This window comes from Pseudorasbora parva, chromosome 13 (genome assembly GCF_024679245.1).
Source record: "Pseudorasbora parva isolate DD20220531a chromosome 13, ASM2467924v1, whole genome shotgun sequence".
Taxonomy (NCBI): Eukaryota; Metazoa; Chordata; class Actinopteri; order Cypriniformes; family Gobionidae; genus Pseudorasbora; species Pseudorasbora parva.
Genome location: NC_090184.1, coordinates 30071839 through 30093047, shown reverse-complemented (window position 1 = coordinate 30093047; position 21209 = coordinate 30071839). Strand labels below are relative to the sequence as shown.

At 38.5% G+C, this 21209-nt stretch overlaps 1 protein-coding gene across 4 annotated transcripts in view; it reads right to left on the bottom strand.

Moving 5' to 3' along the window:
* The window catches only part of LOC137038882 (IQ motif and SEC7 domain-containing protein 1), a 123965-nt gene that overhangs the window by 96863 nt on the left and 5893 nt on the right, over positions 1-21209 (bottom strand). For 3 of the 4 annotated variants that reach the window (XM_067413887.1, XM_067413880.1, XM_067413881.1), the window contains one exon: positions 15702-15731. The exons of the other annotated variant lie outside the window; for it this stretch is intronic. In XM_067413887.1, the coding sequence (XP_067269988.1) occupies positions 15702-15731 (30 nt within the window). The remainder of the gene's footprint in view (positions 1-15701; positions 15732-21209) is intronic. 4 annotated transcript variants of the gene reach the window in all.

The window sequence follows — 21209 nt, the reverse complement described above, 5'->3', positions numbered from 1 at the left end:
ATGGAATCCTGGGAAAAATGGCTGATTTGATGGAGGAGGAATGCGACTGAATCATGCAGTAACAGTGTGAAATGTATCAGGATGTGTTTGTGTAGGTGGGCGGGTGGTGGGGTTCTGCATGCACTTTTGTCTCCACCTCTGTGTGATTCACGTTTAATGAAGGGGCAGAACTACATCTGAATGAGCATGTGAGGATGAGTGCATACGTTGGTGTGTGGAGGATTATGCATGAGGAAATGCCACTTGTGAACGGAGTGTGGACCAAGGAGACTGGTGTGTGTGTGTGTGTGGGGGGGGGGGGGGGCAATAACGCAGATGGGCAGCGTGTAATTTCTGTGCATTTAATAACACAAAATTACATTTGCTTAAGTGAGACAGCTTAACCAATGCGTTTGGGGGAGAGACTGACCAAACAAAGGTAGACAGGGGAAGTGTTGTTCATTTTGCGATCACAGAAATGACACGGCTGAGAGATTTAAATTACGTTTATCACATTATCACAAAGCACATTTTCGTTTCAATATTGAAAAAAATAATACAAAAAAATGAAGAGCAAAGAGACTGAAATAACAGTGGCACACGGGGGTTCAGATATCGCTAGGTAACTTGCAAGGTAATTTAATCTCCAAAAAGCCACAATTTACTTGCTTTTGTAAGCAAAAGCATTATTTAGGTTTGGACGAAGGAATTAAGGGTAGTCAGTGAGAGGACAGCTCTCCTGTTATTTTCTGGAGAGGTGGGAGATGAAAGGTGAGCGTTCGGACATGGATGATGGCAGACGCTAAGGTTGTGGAGGAAGGGGTGAGCGAGTTATCGAGAGGGGAAGTGTGGGCTCAGGCCCTTACCTTGCCTGCTCCGGGTGCCGGGCAGGGGGGAGGGCGCAGGGCGGCTTGGGCAGAAGGAGCCGCGCGGGGCAGCAGTACTGGTGGTGGGTGGAGTGGCTGTTTGCGGTCAGACTGGTGTGGACAGAGGTAGAAGCTGGAGTAGCAGTAGAGGAGGTGGAAGAATTGGTACGAGTAGAAGAAGTACTACAGGTGGAATAGGGTGGTGACCTGACAGAGAGAAAGAAAGAAAGAGGAGGAGGGGAGAGAGATAGAGAAAGAGGATAAGATAGAGATAGGCACAGGAAGAGATAGATAGATAGATAGAGAGAGAGAGAGAGAGAGAGAGAGAGAGAGAGAGAGAGAGAGAGAGAGAGAGAGAGAGAGAGAGAGAGAGAGAGAGAGTGAGAGCAAGAGTGAGAGCGAGAGAGAGAGAAAGAGAGAAAAAATAAAGTCAAGAAAGAAACAAAAAGATAACAGACAACAAAGACAGCCACATGCATACATTACAAACACTTTAGCAGCAGCAGTACAGGCATGGTTAGGCAGCGTTATGCAGAGTTATGAAGCGTTATGCAGACTTTTATCGAGCTGTGGAGAGTTAGGTGCAGTCAGGCAGAAAATTTAATGAAGATTAAGATGGTTTATGTAGAGTTATGTCAAATTACCTGCATAGAGGAGTATTACAGCATACAGACCAGGATTGTGTCTCAATCCGCTCCCTTGTTACCTATGCTGGGAATTCAGTATATAGAAAGAACACATTCGGGCGCTAGCAAGGGTCCACTAAACATTGGGACACGGATGACACGATCACCTTAGGTCAGCCATTGAATTTACAAAATGGCACTGTGCATCTTCACTTTAGCTGTTAAAAATACAGCACCATTTGGAAATATTCATTCACATACATGAATGGCATCCAGACATTGCATAAACAAATGAAATAAAAAAATTATCATAGGTGTATTTTGGGTGAGTGTAACTGTAATTTATGCGATACTGATGGATAAATAATGCTTTACAAATAATGTCTATACATTTTGTGTGACTGTGTGAATATGTAAAACAATGTTCATGGTTTTTGTGGTGCTTTCTGGAAAGAACTGTATGAATGGTCTGAAACATTTTTGTCAACCCAACCCCCAAAGTAGGTAGTGGGTTAGGTAGTAAACTTAATAGTGAACTTTTTAAAGCGGACTGAGACACATCCGTGTTTAAGGGCAGACTTGTTCTCCACTACACTGCAGCTTGACCGAGAGCTGTATAAGCCACACTAGACAAAAGCAATTCACAGAAGACCTATTTTATCTTGTTTTAACAGTTTGCATAATTCATCATTCAATGAACCCATTTGAAGCCAAAAATCCTTTGAAAAAGTTACATACAGATATGCATGAATTCATTTGGCCTACAATAAGAATGAGAAAGTGATTAAATTAAAGGATTCAGGTCTTAGAGAGAAATTAGAGCTTTATGAAATCTCTTCCTTAACTAAGAGTTTCTTGGATTTTTCAAAAACTGAAAACAAGATTCTGTCAGAGCAAAAATGAAGCAGGTTTGCTTGATAAACATGAGTGGTGAATAGTGCCTGATGTTCAGGAAGAAACTCAATATCTATGAGCCTTTATTCCACATTGGCGTTCTGTCATGCCAAAAATGACAATTGGAATGAATTTATCTGTTCATATGAATCATCTGTTCTGTAATACACAGTGTAATCACCGAACCACATGCTTTAATAACAAATGTAACGATACAATTATGATCCTGCAAGTTTGTTTGGTGAAGAATGTGTGTGACTGACCCCTTCTGGCCGATCATAGGGCTTCATTTAAAATATTTAACAACATTTACAAAGCAATTAACTTCCATAATGTGATGTATAATGTAATGAATTTCCAAGCCTAACAGAGCATAATGGGGGAATAATGCATGGCAGGACTATGATCATTCCATACTGACATGGGTGGCTTATGATATTATTGGTTAACAAAACTTTTACCCTGTTCAAGGCAAGATCTCGCGCAAAAAAAAAAAAAAAAAAAAGATTTTAGGCAGAAAATGTTTTTTTATGAAAGATTTTTGCACTGATGAATCATCCCCAATAAGACCGGTCATTTACATAGAACATATATACGATATAAACTGTATATATAGAACATATATAAAACTGAATCACTTTACGTTTTTGCATAATAATATACTTTAATCATAATACTATACCATCTCAGGTATTTCATGATCAGCTGAAAGTTATTTTTGTCTTCAGTCTTAATGGATGGCGGGGAGTCTGTCATGCTAGCAATAAACATTGAGAAATAAATAAAGCACATATATTTCAACACCACCTAAAGCAGACACAGAACACAGTGACACACACAAGAAAACAAAGAGGGAATTATGGACTGGTATGATTAAAGTAAACGAGGAAAGTATGAAGGAAGGAAAAAAGGAGAGAGGTGGATAGATATTATGGCCTGAAAAGAAAAGGGTGCAGAAGTGTAGGAAGGCGGCATGAGTACTCAGAGTATATTGGCGTAAAAAAGCCATGGATGAATCTGTGGGTGTGAACAAAGTCCTCTGAGAGACCTTTACGCTATAGTATGTGCAACAACACTTTTTAAAGGTGCCAAAAGTAAAACTGAAGTGTTTAACGTTCTAGTTTCACCAAGCTGAAAAGCAAGGATTGTTTTCAAACAGGTCTCCTGAACACTCCCATTGGGAACACTCCAACACTCCCAAACCAAGCCCCAAACTAACTCCATTGGCTGAGCCTGTTGCTGTGAGTTGTTGTTGGGAAACAACAACAACAAAACTTTCTTAAAAGGTGCAGTGTATTATTTAAGAGGATCTACTGACAGAAACACAATATAACATACACTCACGTAAAGGATTATTAGGAACACCTGTTCAATTTCTCATTAATGCAATTATCTAATCAACCAATCACATGGCAGTTGCTTCAATGCATTTAGGGGTGTGGTCCTGGTCAAGACAATCTCCTGAACTCCAAACTGAATGTCAGAATGGGAAAGAAAGGTGATTTAAGCTATTTTGAGCGTGGCATGGTTGCCGGTACCAGATGGGCTGGTGAGTATTTCACAATCTGCTCAATTACTGGGATTTTTCACACACAACCATTACTAGGGTTTACAAAGAATGGTGTGAAAAGGGAAAAACATCCTGTATGTGGCAGTCCTGAGGGCCAACATGCCTTGTTGCTACTAGAGGTCAGAGGAGAATGGGCCGACTGATTCAAGCTGATAGAAGAGCAACTTTGACTGAAATAACCACTCATTACAACCGAGGTATGCAGCAAAGCATTTGTGAAGCCACAACACACACAACCTTGAGGCGGATGGGCTACAACAGCAGAAGACCCCACCGGATACCACTCATCTCCACTAAAAATAGGGAAAAGAGGCTACAATTTACACAAGCTCACCAAAATTGGACAGTTGAAGACTGGAAAAATGTTGCCTGGTCTGATGAGTCTCGGTTTCTGTTGAGACATTCAGATGGTAGAGTCAGAATTTGGTGTAAACAGAATGAGAACATTGATCCATCATGCCTTGTTGCTACTAGAGGTCAGAGGACATTGGGCCGACTGATTCAAGCTGATAGAAGAGCAACTTTGACTGAAATAACCACTCGTTACAACCGAGGTATGCAATAAAGCATTTGTGAAGCCACAACACGCAGAACCTTGAGGCAGATGGGCTACAACAGCAGAAGACCCTACCGGGTACACTCATCTCCACTACAAATAGGGAAAAGATGCTACAATTTGCATGAGCTCAAGACTGGAAAGACTGGAAAGACTGGAAAAATGTTGCCTGGTCTGATGAGTCTCGATTTCTGTTGAGACATTCAGATGGTAGAGTCAGAATTTGGCGTAAACAGAATGAGAACATTGATCCATCAAGCCTTGTTACCACTTTGCAGACTGGTGCTGGTGGTGGTGGTGTAATGGTGTGGGGGATGTTTTCTTGGCACACTTTAGGCCCCTTAGTGACAACTGGGCATCATTTAAATGCCACAGCCTACCTGAGCATTGCTTTTGACCATGTCTATCCCTTTATGACCACCATGTACCCATCCTCTGATGGCTTCTTTCTAGCAGGAAAAGCAAAAACACTCCAATTGGTCACCCAAATAGATAGCCCTGCCCCAAACTCACTCCATTTACTGGATTTTCAAATAAAAGGTTTTGATAATACTACATCCAGCTATAAATGCACAAAGTGGGATAAGAGTATTTTTAATACACACACAAAAATACACTTCAGTTTTTAAGTGATTTTGAGGGGAAATAATGAACAAAATAGAAGAATCCACTGCCAGAAATAATCTCCTCAAAATGACTCTACATTAAACTATTTTTTTGTGCCATTCAAAATTGAGATGTGGTCAGATATGTCATCTGTTTCCATAACTGTGTTTAATAAAACATTTCCTTTCTCCATTGGTTCCGTGTTTGTGATTTCATCGTGAAGAATTTTGCACTGATAAAAATTCAGCTGGGACAGTTGTTGGCAAGGCACGCAGTGTCGAATCCTCTAGGGAAGGACTGTATTGGTACATGACCTCTTACAAGCCCTTTCCTCAACTGCTCTTTCCCTCTCTCTTTCACTCACACACACACACACACACACACACACACACACACACACACACACACACACACACACACACACACACACACACACACACACACACACACACACACACGTTTACTGCCCAGCAACAACAACAACAAAAAACAATCTGTCCCCATGTGTCCATGCCCATGTGGTCACCTTAAAACCAGCTGACATGCACCATCCCACTGGAAAGGAGAGAGAAAATGCCTCATCACCTCTCTCTCGGTGAACAAGCACCTCAAGAGCTAAACCCTGTATTGCCATCTTCTGCGGCTCTGCGAGTCTCTCTGGACTCATCTGGAAGGGCTGATGCAAGTCGCAGGAAACACAGTCCGTCCCCTAACAGAAGAAGGCGGATATCGCACACTTCTCTGCTGATATCAACAGGCAGTGCTGCTGTCAATCACATGGATTGAGAAGACAATTAACAATTAATTAATCAAGACGAAATACAAATGTTTGATTGGTTAGAAAAACAAGGTTCTGGCGCGACGAAGGTTGTCATGATTTGATTGGCCTATTCAGTTTCAGTGGCCAATACCAATACAAGTAAATGTCATGATGCATTAATATCGTTTTCAGTACCATAGCAAAAAACAAAAACAATATGCTATTGAAAACATTTATATAGGCTACGCTACTATTCAAATTATTATTATTATTTTTTTAAGAATCGGTGTGTCATGGTTACCACAAAAATATTAAACAGCACAAAGGTTTTCACCATTGATCAAAATAATTAATATTGAGCACTGATTCCGTATATTAGAATGATTTCAGAATCATGTGACACTGAAGACTGGAGTAATGTTGCTGTAGTTTTGCCACCACAGGAGGAATAAGTTACATTCTAAAATATATTAATATAGCATTAAACAGTTATTTTAAATGATACAAAAATTTCACAACATTACTGTTACTGTTCTTATCAGATAAAATGTAGCCTTGGTGAGCATAAGAGATAACTTTGAAATCAACATTGTAAATATACAGTATATAAATCTTACAGACACCAAACTTTAAAGTGAAACTTGATTTGTTAAATAAGTAACTGCTGCTTCCAAATAATAAAGCATTATTGACTCAAATTTGTTCCAAATAATAATAATAAATGAATAATGAAAAAAATGTTAAGTACAGTTAGGGGTTCTCTTTTTCTGTCTGTATTGTTGTACAATTATAATAAGATGAACAGCAGCAGGACTTATAGACCACATTTATCTTCGAATGCACAAACCTTATATTCTGACACCCATTTTTTTGTCCTACATGTATACTTTCAGGTCAATAAGACCTGCCCAAAACATGCACCATTCTCAAGCACAGCCACAAAAAAAAGCCAGTTTAAATCTGACATCCTTTTTTAACAAAGACTTGTTTTGACATCCCTTGATGCAAATGATAGAGCTGTTTTGTGTTGAGGTTTTTGTGCGTTTGATAGGATGTGGGAGTGTGTATGTGTGAGCAGAGAAGGCTCATTTCCTTTGTAATTCACTGCATGTTTTATTAGCCTGTCAACTGCACTGTCCTCTCTTTTTACACATTACTCGTTCTCTCACTCCTTCCTTCTTTCAATTAGTACCTCTGTTCTTCTTTCTGCATTTCTATCCTTCTCCATTTTTGCATCTCCCTCTCTCTTTCTCTGTCGCCCACACAGTTCTTTACACATAAACACATTTGTGAAAACTCACCTCGTTCCCCCAGCAACACTTCTACTGAAGCCCACAAGGGAGAGAAAAAAAAGAACAAGAGAGCACTTCTGTGACTTTGTGACCTGCTTGAACAAACTAGCTGTGGCTAAATACTCCGTCCTGCAGTGATTGTACAAGAACACATTAAAGGCTCTTTAATAGGGATATAACAATATCCTCATATCACAATACTAAACTAACAATAAAATATTATTATGATAAAGGGATAGTTCAACCCCCCAATGTAATGCCAAATTTGGCATTTGAATCAACAGTAAATATTTTTGTTAACCATTTTAAGATTAATTACAAAAATTGACGTACTGTACACAGTATATTTGGAAACACCTACACTAGAATGGAAATTGTGACTATTAAGAACCCGTTTAATAGTTGGTTATTTTGAAAAACCGAGACATTTCCCTTCGTTTGCGCCCTTCGTTTACACACAAATGGAGAATTAGCTTCTAAAAACAAGTCTTTCTAAAAACTCCGGCCAGAGTGGAGATTTTGAAAATCTTCGTTTGCACGTTTGCATGTAAACTGAGTCAAATGGGTGTTTCGGCAGCCAATGTCACAGTATACGCCAAAGCTCGCACCTCCATCAAAAGTGTGACCTATGTTTACATATGATCGTGGAAGCGTTCAGAGTACCAGTCGCATTTATGTTGGTGCCAACTCTTTTCGTGTTTGCATTTGCAAATACAGCTGCCCCATTATGTCGAGGAGCAGAGACTACTAGTCACCGCCAGCGCTGCCGTTATTTTCGGGATTCTGATTGGCTTACGTGGGTTTGAGCGTCTCGTTACACGCTCTTGACAGCATATATACATGGCTACGTGTAAATTAACAATGTGTGCCCAGTTATTTTTGAAACCGGAGAGGCTGAAATGTCCGTTTATGAAAACAGCCGCCCACATGTAAGCGTAGCCTAAAACGTTTTGCACATCATCTAATATTTCGTACGGCCACATCTATAATTTTTAGTGTATATTTCAGTGCAGAAATTTGTGAAAACATTTCCACTGTTTTGTAGACTGAACATTCAATGAGTTTAGGTTTTTTTAAATTAATATTTTTTTTCAGCAAGTGACAAAAAATAAAATAAAAACTATTTTAAATACTGTAAATGTTCTTTTGAAATTTACACTGAGCCAACGTTCTGGTCGTACGGGTTTAGAATGAGTGATTAATTCATGACAGAAGAACTAAATAGTTTTTAACATTGATAATAATAAATGTTTCTTTAGCACCAAATCAGCATATGATTTCTGAAGGATCATGTGGCAACTGGAGTAACGAGAGCTCAAAATTCAGCTTTGCCATCAAAGGAATAGATAACACTTTAAAATATATTAAAATTGAACGCGTTTTTATTTGTAATAATATTTCATAATAGTAAAAATTTTAAATGCAACCTTGGTGTCTGTAAGACTTCTTTCATAAACATGCTTTAAAAAAATCTTACCAACCCCAGACTTTTGAACGACAGTGTACAGTAGGGCACGATGTGCAGGCTGTTCTTTAGTCCCTCACAGCCTTGTTTTCTTTTGTGTAAAATTAAACATGACTAAGGTCTATTGACTGTGAACTTGCGGTGTTGAAGCTGAGGGCTATCACATTAGCTGAGGTCAGGGAAGATGGCCCCACCATGCCTGCACAACCCTGTCAATGCGATTTCACTGGTGCAACCACTTCCTTCATCGCCGAGACACTCCGTTTGAGCTGGTGGAATATGTCATAACTGTTCAGGTGGGCTGTCAGTTTCACTCTGCATAGTTTAGTCAGGAACAAAAAGCATCCATCTTCATTTCCTGATGTTGCATTTCTGTCAATTTCTTCAAGTCATTTAGTATTCTGACGGGAAATATGTCTGTCAGTTAAAGTGTAATTGACCTGATAGTGAAGCTATGAAAGTGCATATTAAATTCATTGTTGCATATTTACAGCTGGAGTTTGAATGTTTTAACACTACAGAACGGAGTTTGGTTTCGGATAATTATTGTTTTATCTTACGCTTAAGTTGCATGTTAATTTTGACAAAAACTTCAACTGGTGTTTCCGGAAAAGTTGTTACGGCTGGTAAACCACCTTTATACTACCATTGGTCCATGGCAATTATGTAATACGTAGTAGGTGCGCGCCGAGCCGTCAAGATCAGACGTCTGTAAATGAAAACATGTACACTTTGGACAGCTGCTTTATAGAAAAAAAAAAGTACCTCTGATGAAACGAGGCTGACTGAATGTTTAATACGGTAAAGCTGCTTGCTTTTATGCAATCTATTATAAAGTGATATATAAATAAACTTAACTTTACTAGAGTGCCGAATTGAATAGCTCGAGCAAACAGATCCATGTTTCTTATGCTTTACTAAAATGCCTGCTGTTTTCTCATTTCTGTTGAGTGTGTATCTTGTTAATAACAAGATACATAAGCAACAGAGTAGAATAAAAAGCTTGTATGCACATTTAGTGCGCAGGATGATCCGCTTGAAGCAACACGGGGTCAGCGTGCTGCCCTCTGTCCACACTGAGAAGATCAAAACACAAAGGAAAGATATATTGACGCATAGAGTAACATTATCTAATGTTAATGTTAAACAACCTTATCTATGCAATATTTTATATGGATAAATAATGGTGGATCGGAGCCAAAATACCCATCCCGCCATTATTTACCACATTGGAAATCGGTCAGACAGAGCGATTTAAATTCAATACTGTGCATATAATATTTGGTGTTATTGTTAAGCCCCAGTTACCCACAAAAGGCACAAAAACATTATAAAGCATCATCAACGATTTGTGCACCATATTATAAGTGTTCTGAAGCCATTCCATGGTTTATTGTGAGGTACAGATGAACGTTTAAGTCCACGTCAATGCGTCCCTCCGCTGCAGCTCAGTCAGTCACTCTCCATTCAGCTTTCAAACTGTGTGTCGCGTTAGGTTACGACAGTCAACACGATGAAACTCTCCCCACGATGATTAATTGTTCCTGTTATTATGCTTGATCTGTAGATAACAGTCTAATGGTATGGTTTCTCATAAAATGACTAGCTTGCTGGTGTTTATGTAAATCGTGTTCCTTTCTACTGGTTGTCTGTTAGATTACAAACATTGGACTAGATATTGTATTGTTCTTCACACACACACCGTAACTGAAATGTTAACCTGTTAAAAGAAAGGGCTTAAAATATTGCATAGATAATGTTGTTACTCTATGCGTCGATATATCTTCCCTTTGTGTTTTGAACTTATCAATAAATGCAGACGGAGTGCAGAACGCTGACTCCGTGTTGCTTCAACCGGATCATCCTGCGCACGGGATGTGCATACGTGCTTTTTATTTTACTCTGTTGCTTCAAGTGCATTATTCTGCACATGGGATGCTTATACACACTTTGTGGAGCTCTGCATTATAACACTTTTGCGCTATGAAAGATTATCAACAGCCTTTTTTGTTCTGCCCTATGTATAATATGTTGCTGCCTCATTAAAAAGATGCGCTCTACATTTAAAATAAATGTAATTTCTTAATATATAGGCCCTAATTCTATAAATATTTACTTCTTTTTCATGAATGTATTTTGTGTAACATTTTACCAGATTTACAGCTACACTTATTCACTTTTATGGTTTAATTTTTTAACCACTAAATGTTTTGATTTTATACAATTATTGTGCACTTGTGATTTTGTAACTTTTGCTGCTGAATTATCCACTAATCTAATTTAGTATCATAGTAGTATTTTTGTCATAGATTGTGATTATATATTTATATATACTGTCCTTTCAATATTCTATATTATATTTTATTAGTTGTTTTTCTTTATAATGTCTGTAATTAGTTGATTGTGTTTAACTCACAAAAGAGTGATTATCAATTCAACACACTGAGGTTAGGAAATTCTACATAGAATTTTTAAACAAAACTGCATTGGTATCGGCCGATACTCAGAATTGTTTTAAAGGGTTACTTCAGCGGTTAGCATATGGCTATGTATCAGTAGAAACCCTGGAGTATATTCAAATGATTGTGTTTATGTTTTATGTTGAACCATTTTATGTTATCCGGGTGTGACATGCAATGACTCGCTCGCAAGATGGCAACGCCCAGATCGCCCCTACTTTAAGCTTCAGAATGGCTTATCGGAATCCTATGGGTGCTATCACGGACTCTACGTCCATATTTCTTTACAGTGTATGGAAATCACACTCACAGCTCATCACAGCTGCAGACATTCATTTAAACTGACCTATGCTGAGCAATGTGAGTTTTTTAACTTCTCAAATTAATTTATATGAAAATTAAGCTTCCAAAGGCATGAACTGAAAATGCGTTGTGAATGTATGCCGCGAGTGTGGTCGCGATTACCTCAGCTCTCATCACGAGAGCTCATCAGCACATTCATGACGTTAAATGTAATCTGACTCCTGCAGTTAGTGCTGTGAGACTCGACCATTATATTGACTCGATCATTATATTGTCTAACTCAGTCACAGTAATCCAGTAGTGGTGGCTTTGGGAATGGCCTCACAGGGCAGCGAAGCGTTCTGGGATTTCATCCCCATGAGACAAAAATACATTTTCTGTCTTTTCTCAGTCTAGAAGGCACCAAATTCAAAAATAATTTAACATTACTACATTAATGACCCAGTTTAAATACAGATTCATCTTTCCAGCGCTGAAGTACCCCTTTAATATCGGATCAGTTATGAAAAAATTGTATCGGTGTATCACTACTTGTTATTGAAAGGAAAGCACGCAGCACATTTACATTTTCATGTAAACGATGCTCTCAGCTGTGTGGGCGGCGTTGGATGTTCACTAACAGTATATTGCTACTCACACATTTCAAATTTCGCTTTAACCCCTAAGCGAAGAAAAAAAAAGAACTTTGCCATGAGTATATCAGGGCCTTTAATGTGAAAATGTAAACTTGTGTAAAAGCCTGTTTGTTGTACATGTTGACAGATCCAGGAACTAAATTCTGCATCGATCCAAATAGACTTCAAGAAAAAAATAAAAAAATAATATAAAAAATACACAATTTATATTATATTAAAAAAAAATATTTTATATATATATATATATATATATATATATATATATATATATATATATATATATATATATATATATATATATATATATATATATATATATATATATATATATATATATATACAGTATACAATAAAAAAAAAAAACTCAAGCCACCCTCACACTATGGCAGATGGGTGCCGTTATTTTGGGTCATTGCTTAGATTCAAGGAAACGAGGACAATATGAAATACATTGCAGCATACACAAAATGTCATAGGTAAATATTCCCCAAGGACCCTCCCTGAGATGGCCCTGTGTTCTGCTGAATGTTTAATAGTACGTTTTGTGCAGACAAATTTCAAGCACTGAACACAAAATGCACAAGCTGACATTTGGTCACAATTAAAGCGTTGGTGGTCGACCTTCATTCTAACGTGCAAAATTCTATTCTGTCACTCCACAATACAGGCAAATCTGTTATACAACTGTTCACAGAAAAATAATGCCATCCCTGAAAGTGATTATTTACTAATGAAATAGCAGCAATATAACTGTACCCCTCAGAGACTTTCAAATAACTAAACTTAAAAGATAGATATATGTACTGAAGGGCTGCACATAGTTTGCATTTAAAGAAAGCTCCAGAGATTTCCACAGAATAAGAGCATATCTCGTAGCCCCTGCAGTTCATTTATTTAATATTGTGGTTTATCTGATAATGCTACAAATAGCATGTAACACTTTAAGCTACATTGAACACACTGCAGTTTTTTCCAAGACGGAAAGCAGAATGAAAAACAATGTAAATAATTAAATGAAAGAAAAAAAAATTTATTGTGCAAAGCGCACAAAGCTAAATACAAATATACAAAAAAAAAAAAATGAATAACACATTTTTATTAATTGTACATTTAATAGAAATAACTGCATGCAAATAATACTATTGGGGGAAATAAAAACACTGCTTAAAAGAAACTAACCAAACACTCAAATCATACTTATACTGTATATGAAAAATGTAAAAATGTCACCATTTAGAATGTTTTATGTTATTATGCTGTTATGTTTTTCACATAACTGGACCTTGGTATTACAAAAATGACTAAATGATAGCGTTGTTACTTTTAACTAAAACTTGTAAAAAATTAGTTGTTTTCTTTACTAGAAATAAAGCAAAAGTTAAGTTAAATTAAAATATTGGATGAAAAGCATCTTACTTCAGGTAGTTTCCAAGGCAACATTTGTAATATTTAATTTAAAGCATTAAAATTAACAAAATGAACTAAAGCTAAATGCTAAAGCTAAAAATGGTAAAGACCCCCCGAGGTGAAAATGAAGTTATGTCTATGTGGTGTTTTTAATATGCTTTCAGAAAGAAAGAAAAAAAACATGTGCAAAGTCATAAGTCAACACCATTACCAAGACGTCTCAAAAACACAGTTTGAAAATTGCTTCTGTTTCTGACGTGACAAACTGCCTTGTCAGCACGTCAACGTATGGGTGGGCTTTAGCACATTATCATTACTACGATGAGAAGCAGGGGAGTCTCAAGAAAAATACCCATCATCATTTTTATGATTTTTTTTTTTGTATATTTAGCAATATAGCAGGTGAATTACGTATGACGTGTGCATTACGATGCTATAATGAACTATATGCTTTTCTCCACTAATGTTCATAGCATTTCTAGAATGCTGATTTTTAGAAGGCAGACTGAGATGGCAAACAGGAACATGGTTTGTATTACATTTGCAACACATTATTAGCTGTTTGATAATGTAGTCAAGCAAAACGTTAATCATGTTAATTACCGTTATGGGTCCGACATTGTAAAGAGCAATACAATTGTGGAGAGCTTAGTTTGGCCCAACCGAGTGGATCTCCGAGTGTGTAGAGGTGGGGCTAATTTGCATATTAATGGTTCCACATATACTAAATGAAGCAAAGGGTGTAGTTATAGTCGAGCTATTTTAAGACACAAAGACATATTTTTCACAGGAAACAAAATACAACTAAACCTACAGGGGGAATTAATAGATAAATAATATAATCATATTAATACCCCTACTGGAATACACTGGTTCACATGCTCTGTACTAAAGAAAGTGTACAAGTATTACATCATAAGTCCAGATCCAATGCACCGTAACACGCACAGCTCTAGGGCTGGTGGTTTAAAGCAGCGGCTGATGCCCTCGGGGCTGAAGTGATGCATTGCTGCTGACTGCGGAGTGCAGGGGCTGCTGGGGTGGGAGAAAAGCTCACGGCAGCCGCGCAGCAAACCTCTGCTGCCAGTTATTTCCATGCGTAGCCCGGCAGAGACCAACCGGCACGCACGTTCATGAAATCAGGTTGAGCCGGAATACGAAAGGGATTTCATTAATTATTGCATCCTTGCATTAGCGTTGTAGTGACACACAAAAACAAGTATAAATCATAGCGCAATGCATAAACGATGTCACATTTATGAGAGCATATCACTGCAATTTAACAATGTGGGAACAATTAAATTCGCATCTATAACACGGTGCGACTCGTGAACCAAGGACAAAAGCATCCAGAGAGTAATTATAGTGAAACGTGACATAGCAGCGGCCTTGTCCTCAAGCACCGTGCATCTGTGTCCTTCTGCCGTGTCTAGGGAACAAAAATACATGCACACCCACACACAAAATACACTCCTAGGCACACTAAAAATGCACCAAATGGGTTATGTATTACACAAGCAACTTTTTTTCGGCAATCCAGTTCATCTACAGGTGTTTCCATGACAACCAATCATTTATCCTTCAGATCCCCGGCTCGTGCCCATGGTGCGGAATCGTCATAACAACGCCACAGAGAGACACTCCAAAAAAAAAAAAAAAAATTCACAGATCCCTCTAATATCAACACCATGGCATAAAAAAAAATCTTGTACAGGAGACATTCCCAACATATCAAAATCCAGCACATTCTTGCCATTTGACCCTTTTCTCAGCACCCACTAACACTCCTACACGCAAAACACACGCACACAGCTGGGATATTACTCATGTAACTTCTGACTAACCACTGACGCCCATGTACGCTTTCACTATATGGGCGAATGCAAACGACATGCATATCAATACCCATTAACATACTCACACTGGGCATATTGGTCACTACGGCAACAGCTAACAGGGAGTCTTGCAGCCAAGTGACGATAATTCTTGATTTCCAAATGATTTTCCTCCCTCTGTTCTGATGTTCTCACACTTATCTCTCAGTTCGCTCACAGTGCTGTTCTTCTGCTAAACCTGCTCCAGATGCAAGAGCTCTTTCACACAGCGAAGCAATAAGTCATTAGAAGCAATGGCATGTCCCACATGCATTCAGGCTGCCCTAGATAGAACAGGCCTCTGTCACTTGACGAAGCGTGCTCTACCACAGGAGTCAGAGAGTGCACTGTGGAGGAGGAGGAAGAGGAGGAGAAGAAATGGAGATTAGATGAAAGCGTGAACACAGACCTGTCTTTGTTGGAGGAGTCTCCTTCTGGCCTGTGGATCCAGTGGAAGAAAGAGTGAGAGCGACAGACAGACAGACAGACATGGAGACACAAAGAAAGTGGAAGTGTCAGTAATGTTATATTATTGAACACATACAGTAAAGAATACAGATACAACAATGGAACAAATGTGAATTGATCTTGTGCAGGGAAATGATTTTGAATGATCATAAATAATGATTTTCTTAAAAGATCGACTTGAAAACCCAATTGACTACAGTTCTTTCTTATTTACAAACTGTGAATCAACAAAAAAAAAAAAAAAATTATTGCCTTGAGCATATCAATACATTATCGTATCAGCCAACGCATGATGTCTACACTGGACTTCTTTCCCACTTTATCAATGGGGAGCCATGGCTAGAAAACCATGTTGACGTCCTAAACGGACAGGTGTAGTTACAATCACAGTCACAACTCGCATCCAATCAACATATTTGAAGTTTAATATACAGTTGCTTGGTCAGGACTTTGAAGCGATGAGATTTCACTGTGGACTGCGATAATTCAATCCACGATTTATATGTATAGTGCTTTTCACAATACATCTTGTTTCAATAACATGCGGGCTTCTTCGTTACAATTTAGAGTAATCTGTCACAGGGATGAAAATTAGCACCCGCCACCTGCCAAATGCGGATGATTTTGAGTTGTGGCGGGGGAATTTGCTTCACCTTTCCTGCCACCTTGGCGGGTTAATAAAAATATCTACTGTTTCACCTCTTTGTAAACTTTGTTTAATGCATTCGACTGCTGCTGCTGTATTTTCATCATCACACGGGTGTGTGTAACGTGAGAGCTCGAAGACGCGAATGAGGAGGACTCACGGGCGCTGAGAGAAGATTCTGTCTCTGTGCATCATCCGAAAGCGCGCTCTCGTCTCACAGCGTGCAAATATTGAGTTCTCTTTCAAGTCTTGTGCTTGAACGGACAAACTCCCACAAAAAGTATGTCAACATGTCCATCTTGATGAGTATCCAAGCAGACTGTATATGCCTTAAGTGAACTGTATACAGTCGAGAAAGTCTCGAAAGACGACCTATTTCCCTGCATTAGGTCTTAAAGGGGCAGTAGCCTTTACTGCTCTGTTTAATGTCAAACAAAAGATAAGGACATCACTCACTGCTCTTTATTGAATAGCTTTTGTAAGTTTAATAAGGATTAATCTTTAATATGCAGTTATTTTACATTTGATTACTTTATTCAATTTCTGTACCTTTCTGCAGGCCAGTAGGCCTATACATTAGCTATTATTAAATGTACAAATGAGTGAGGTCAAGTTAAACATTTTATTTTGAATTTTATTTTATACTGTGCATTGTTGCAATGTGCTAAATAAATATTTGCATAACTTGTAATTGATTTATTATTTGAAACTTTAATATTAATTTATGCAATTGCAATGCCTTGATTTTTAGTTAAAGGTCCACTGAAATCAAAATTTAAGTTGTTTAGCTTTTAGTATGACTGTGTTAGCCTTAAAGTTATGAATAAGCTGGTATGTTCCAAAACTATGACAAAATTTGCATTTAGGAGATATAAGCATTCAAAATGTATAGTCTCCCACTTCCTTAAATCAGTTGAGGCGAATTAAGTCTGTTTTCACGTTAGTTTCACGCACCGCAGCCGCGCACACACCCCGACGGCTCAGGTCTAAATTTAGACTACAGACACAAGAGCGCAGTGCGGATCATATGCGCGAGTCGGCGCAGACAACAAACATATCGACCCATTTGATCGATAAAAGCGATATGGAGGAGATTATGATGGTAAACAGTGTTAGAGGAAACTGGCTTTACCAAACAGGGAGAGAAGGTCCGCTCTTGCGCTCTAGTCAAACTGTATATTAAAGAAACGCTATTGGCTGTTTCAAAAAAGGGGAGGAGCTGCCAACAGCTGAAGCCATTTCAGGGGAAATTACGTCAACACATTGAATAATGCGGCGCATTTCAAGGCACTTCAGTGGGCCTTTAAGTTACAGTCATATCAGTAGCCATAAATGCAATGGTACTAATAATTGGCATCATTTCTTTTGGCGTTTCGTTTTTTGGCCTTGGTATCCTCTCTTTCGGTTTTGGCCAAGAATTTTGATTTCGGTGTATACTGACAATTTTTTGCTTGGTGTGTCGTCAACACGCTTCAGAAGATGCCAAAACTAATAGTTTCGTTGTTGAGACTAAAAACCTAAAACTGGAAGCTATAAAAGACCACGAATCATCCAAATGCCACATCCAGGTTTAAAAAAAAAGAAAGAGCGCACGACCCCTACTCATTTAATGAAATGTAAATCAGTTCATGGTTTGTGTATGTATAAGACAAAATGTCAGTATTTCATTGAGACTTGAGATTAAATAAACTGCTTAAGTTTTGCAAATCTTGTAGTATTAATTTTCATGTGCAGTTACACATTATCAGTGAAAAACAAGAAAGTGGCTGGTAAAAACATTGAGTGGCTGGTAGATTTTGAAATCCACCAGCCACAGTGGCCGGTGGACAAAAAAGTTAATTTCCATCCCTGATTTGTCATTAGAGATTATCAGAGCTACCCAGCACAACACCACAGAAATGAAAACCAAGTTTTTATGCTTATAAATATGCGAACAAGAACAAGAATGCAGGGCAGAGGTCATTTGCTCCTGGGTGGGGAGTTTAGCTCCAGCCCTAATCAAACACATCTTAACTTGCCAATTAAGCTCTCCAGGACTCTTTGAAAACCTGCAGTTGAGCTGAAGCAGTTGGAAATAAATTTGGCAGGACACTGGGTCTCCAGGAGGTGAGTTAAAGACCTCCGATCGAGGGTTTACAAAAGTGCAGTGTTAAATAATGACTGTGGATTAACAATATTAAAAAGGTCACATGACGCCTTCTCTTATGCCACTAGGTAAACTGACAAACCACTGCTTTGTCACCCTCTCCATTTACACTAACTGTAAAATTAGATTAAAATGAATTACGACTTTGATTAGAAGAACAACTAATACAAATAAAAAATATCCCACAAAGCAGCAGGTGTCAAGTTTGACTGCCATGCAAGCTCCTCCACAGACATTCAATTACATCATAATTTTATAAACTCTATCAGTCGGTCCTCCAACATTACTCACAAACTCAAATCTACTGCAGTAATTGCCACCTTCAATGGACAAATGTAATTAACACCGACCATGCTAATTATTCTGAGAAACAATCCCACCTCAACAGCTCACCCACAGCAGTAGTTACACTTGTTCATTAGCTGAAAACATTACACCAGAGAAAGAAGAAGACTGTGATCACCCAAGCTGGGTCACTTGGATCCGCTGATGGGAGGAGGGTGAGGGGGAAAAAAAGTGCCAAAAAACCCACATATAAACCGAAATAGAGCTCACATGAAAAGACGATGCTGTAAACGACCCTTGTGGGTGAAAAGAGAAAAGGCGACCCTAAAGAAAATGGCAAATTGCATGTTGGTGTGCCATCTGCTCAGCACCAGGGGAGGGCGGGTGAGGGGGTGAACAAGGGATTGGGAAACCTGGCAATAGTGTAAAATAGAGGAATACATGGATGGATATATGCTGTTCATTCGAAATCAGTCAAATGATGGCTAACTGTTAAAAATAGTCTGTAAAACACTCAAATCTATCAGTAAAACAAGCCATCTGCACTCAGTGTCACGGGACTTTCCATTGTTTTGAGTACAGTTGATGCTAAGCTAAAGCTAGCAGCACTAAAGCCACTCAGGTGAAAAGTAAACACATGGCCACATCTACCAGATGCTGTTTACGAGACGGATAGTGAGTTGATCATGTGAATCATCTGATGACACAGGAGATGACACCAAGGCAGAGAAGTTAAATCTACTTTTATCTAATTTTTTTTTTTTTTTTAGCTGTTAGTTTCTAAATGCGTTTATGTAATATTTTTCACAAGACAATCTTTTTTCTGTCTTCAAAGACTTAACACGAGCAAAGATAAGATTATCATCACTAAGTGACAATCTCATGAATGAACTAAAAGTAATTGTGAAAAAACTGAGCAAGGAGGTGTTGGATGAGGATCTGTACACTGACAATGAGTAGATCCTAGAATTACATAGACACTTTTTGTTTACATCAGAATTAAATCATTCAGATTGATGAAACCGAACATGGTGAAAATAAAGTGATCGGTTTAATGGCCATGTTTATATGTCACAAGCTAGAAACTGGGTTTGATCATTTGTCATGCACTAAATATACAGTTTCCCATTATTGGTGCACTAACCATCCTCCTACCATTTATTTTCTTTGTTTTAAAAAGCTGATTATCTTTATCCATTCCAGGTCCTTATAAGGAAATGCCGAGTACTTGGCGCTTTGAGCTGTGCAGCTTATATTTATTAAGCATTAAAAATGCCCCTTCCCGTGCCCAAAACAAGGAATCTGTGGATGGGAGTCAGAAGCAAGGACTGTTCTGCATCACTTCACAGATGATGACTGGAAGAATTTTAGACTGACACAAAAATGTATGGCACTAAATTCAACAATACAGCTCGTTCCGTGTCTCATACGTCTTTATGCCAATTCTACGTCATTGCACATGTGCAGACCTTTCCAGTTTTAGTGTTTACATGTCCTATCAAACTCATTACAAACGGTGTAAACCACCCTTTACAATCCATGTGAAATTGAATTTGGCCAATTTATTTCAATTCATGTGGTTAGTGGTTACATGTGACTTGTTTTTTTTTTTAGACCAACTGTAGTCTGATTACAAGAACATTATTAGGGTCCATCAAAACACAGCTAGTATATAAACTAATATTATTTCTTAACAATGTTAACGGTTTTCTATTAAAACAACAAAAAGATTTAAAGGCACAATATGTAATTTGTTTGCCCCTAGAGGTCGCTTATACAAACAGAATCATTCTACGGAATCAATGGAGCTGTTTTCTTCACAAGGCTATGAGACACTTACGGGACAGATCGATATTAGACATGGTAAAACATTAGCCTAGAAATCTAGACGCACCCTAGCGGCAGCAAATGTAATCTGCCCGTGAGTGTCGTCTAGCAACTCTCAATACACTTCTGTGCTGTAAACTCCAAACTCTGGACGGGCCAATCACATCGTGTATAGAGTCGGCGGACGGGGCTTAACATAATGACGGCCGAGTAGCTCGTGCTTCTAGTAAACACAGAAACTGGCGAACGGCCGTCTTTCGAATCAGCTTTGACCGCGACTCTCAAAGACTTGGAGTTAAGCTTTCCTCTGAGAAAAGAATGGCAGTGAAGTCATTCTTAAGAAGGGAAGATGTGTTCTGAGTTTTGCCGACCGGATACAGCGAAAGTTTAATCTTTCAAATAGCTCTGATCACCTTCGTTGCTCTGGTTGGTTGTAGCGCTATCCAATTGCGTGCACGCCGTGCAGAGGGAGTTTGAAAGACAACCGTTTATCCCGCCCTTCGGATTGAGCCCTGTAAATGGTGAGTTTCCAGACCAAACATCTT